At 32.6% G+C, this 2,177-nt stretch overlaps 1 protein-coding gene across 2 annotated transcripts in view; it reads right to left on the bottom strand.

The window, feature by feature from the left end:
* Window positions 1-446: 446 nt before the first annotated feature.
* LOC108693588 (3'-5' ssDNA/RNA exonuclease TatD) overlaps window positions 447-2,177 on the bottom strand; it is a 10,920-nt gene continuing 9,189 nt past the window's right edge. For both annotated transcript variants that reach the window (XM_018202619.1, XM_018202620.1), the window contains one exon: window positions 447-1,388. In XM_018202619.1, the coding sequence (XP_018058108.1) occupies window positions 447-1,361 (915 nt within the window). In that variant the 5' untranslated portion in view covers window positions 1,362-1,388. The remainder of the gene's footprint in view (window positions 1,389-2,177) is intronic.

The raw sequence follows: 2,177 nt of genomic DNA, 5'->3' as shown, positions 1-2,177 counted from the left end.
TTTTTTTTTAAACAAATTCTAATTAAACTGTATAGCTTAATATTTATTAAAGATATATTTTTTATGACATTGGCACATAATGCACTAGATCTTATACAATGAATTTGCATCAATATTTTTTTACATCAAAATCATTTATCTATGTATTACATAATAATTATATTATTAATAATAATTATATTGAATTATGTTAAAAATTATGTTTCAACGATTCAATTTGATTTAATTCAATTCGATTTGGATAAAATTTCGATTCGATTTGATTCGGATGTAAAAAAAGAAATAATATTCAATTTGATTCGACATAAAAAAACTTTGAATTCGCATCTAAAAGAAATACATATATATTATGATTCCAGAAGCTTTATACTTATTATTTTAAAATCTAATTCCGTTGTCATATAGTCTTATGCACAACTTAAACTCTGAAATTATAAGTATTGTTATCATTGATTTAAACCAAATAATTTTAAAGCGTTAAAAGCGGTAGCCAGCGCAACTTGTTCTGGCGTGATTCGCATAAATGCCGCTACCATTTCCACGATTGCTGGCAAGGCACATGGTTCGTTACGTTGAAAAGTGCAGTAACGATGAAGAAACGTCATAGACCGTTCGGTTAAAGCATCTTTTACGTGCACAGGTAATTTACTGGCTCTGGTATTTGGATACATAAATGGCGCATCGGTTTCCACTAAGATCTTATCTAATGGTGCTCGCCCTCCTTCTAGCAATTGTCTAACTCCACTATCGGATTTATCTTTGCACAGATAGCCCGTGATGCCTAGATAAAAGCCTTGATCCAAATAAATCTGTGCCTCTTCCGCAGTGCCGATAAAGGAGTGAATCAAAATAGGCGGCAGACGATTCTTATACTGGTCAAGAACTTTTAATACATCCTTCTGCGCGCCTCTTTCATGTATTACTAGTGGCTTATTTAATGTACAGGCTAATTCTATTTGCTTGTGAAATACAGTGCGCTGCGCCTCCGGAGCTGAGAAATCACGGCTGTAGTCTAAACCACATTCTCCGATCGCAACGCATTCTGGATTACTGGCTATACCTTCCAATTCACGCAAGGTATTTGGTTCCTCCCAAGATTTGGCGTCGTGTGGATGCACGCCGGCGGTTGAGTAAAGCGTCCCGGGATATATTCTGGTCAGTCTCAGCGCCTCTTTACTAGAACGAATGCTAGCACCGGTTACCATAATCTTTTGTACACCGGCATCCTTCGCCCTTTGTATTACACTATCCAAATCTCGACTATATTTCTTATTCGTTAGATTGGCACCGACGTCAATTATAATATAATTTTCATAGCACTGAGTCATAGATGAGGGAATAGCTTTTTCCTCCTCGGCCATTCTTTTAGACTTTTGCAGAACAATATGCTGAAAACAGAAAGATAATAACGAGTATTAGACACATGGCAGCTCAACTATTTTATCAATATTACACAAAAATGACAGATATATTTGTCATCGCTTCATTACAAAATAAGAAGACCAGTAGTGAGCATCAGTAGCAATAAGGATAAATTATTTTTGAAAACACTATGTACGTACGCTCTTAAAAAATATAATTTACAGATATGAGGTACATAAAATTTTGTAAATGCGCCTCCATTAATATTTATCACACTTTTAACTAATAAATGCATATTTAAACAAAAAAGAGACCAAAAAGCATTATTTAATGCGAGGAATGCATCATTATTGTGTAAAATTCATCAATATAAATTCCAACATGTATATACGTACACGTACTAATTTCATGTTTATTATAACAGATCATTATATATACATAATTGATTACTGCACATATAAAGCCCATTTTACAACTGCGTAAAGTGATTATAGTTGTAACAACTGACTAATCATAATCGAATATTTTCTTTATTTGATTGTAATTGGTTGATTCTTATATTACTACAATCATTTACAACTACGCTTACACAATTAGAATGGCCTTGAGGCGATATACAACATATATCAAACAGAAGATATCAATAATCGAATTAAAGACTACGTAACAAATAATTTAAATATTTAATCCGGAAATAGCCTTCTGGTTTGTTTTAGATAAATGATCAGCTAGATGCTTTTGCTCTAAATTACTCTAAATTAAAAATCACTGCTAATATACTTTGTATGTTATTGATTGTTCTTCAATTTATTAGT

Source organism: Atta colombica, unplaced genomic scaffold (assembly GCF_001594045.1).
Source record: "Atta colombica isolate Treedump-2 unplaced genomic scaffold, Acol1.0 scaffold93, whole genome shotgun sequence".
NCBI lineage: Eukaryota > Metazoa > Arthropoda > Insecta > Hymenoptera > Formicidae > Atta > Atta colombica.
The sequence above is the reverse complement of the archived record's forward strand: the minus strand, read 5'-3'. Positions and strand labels throughout refer to the sequence as shown.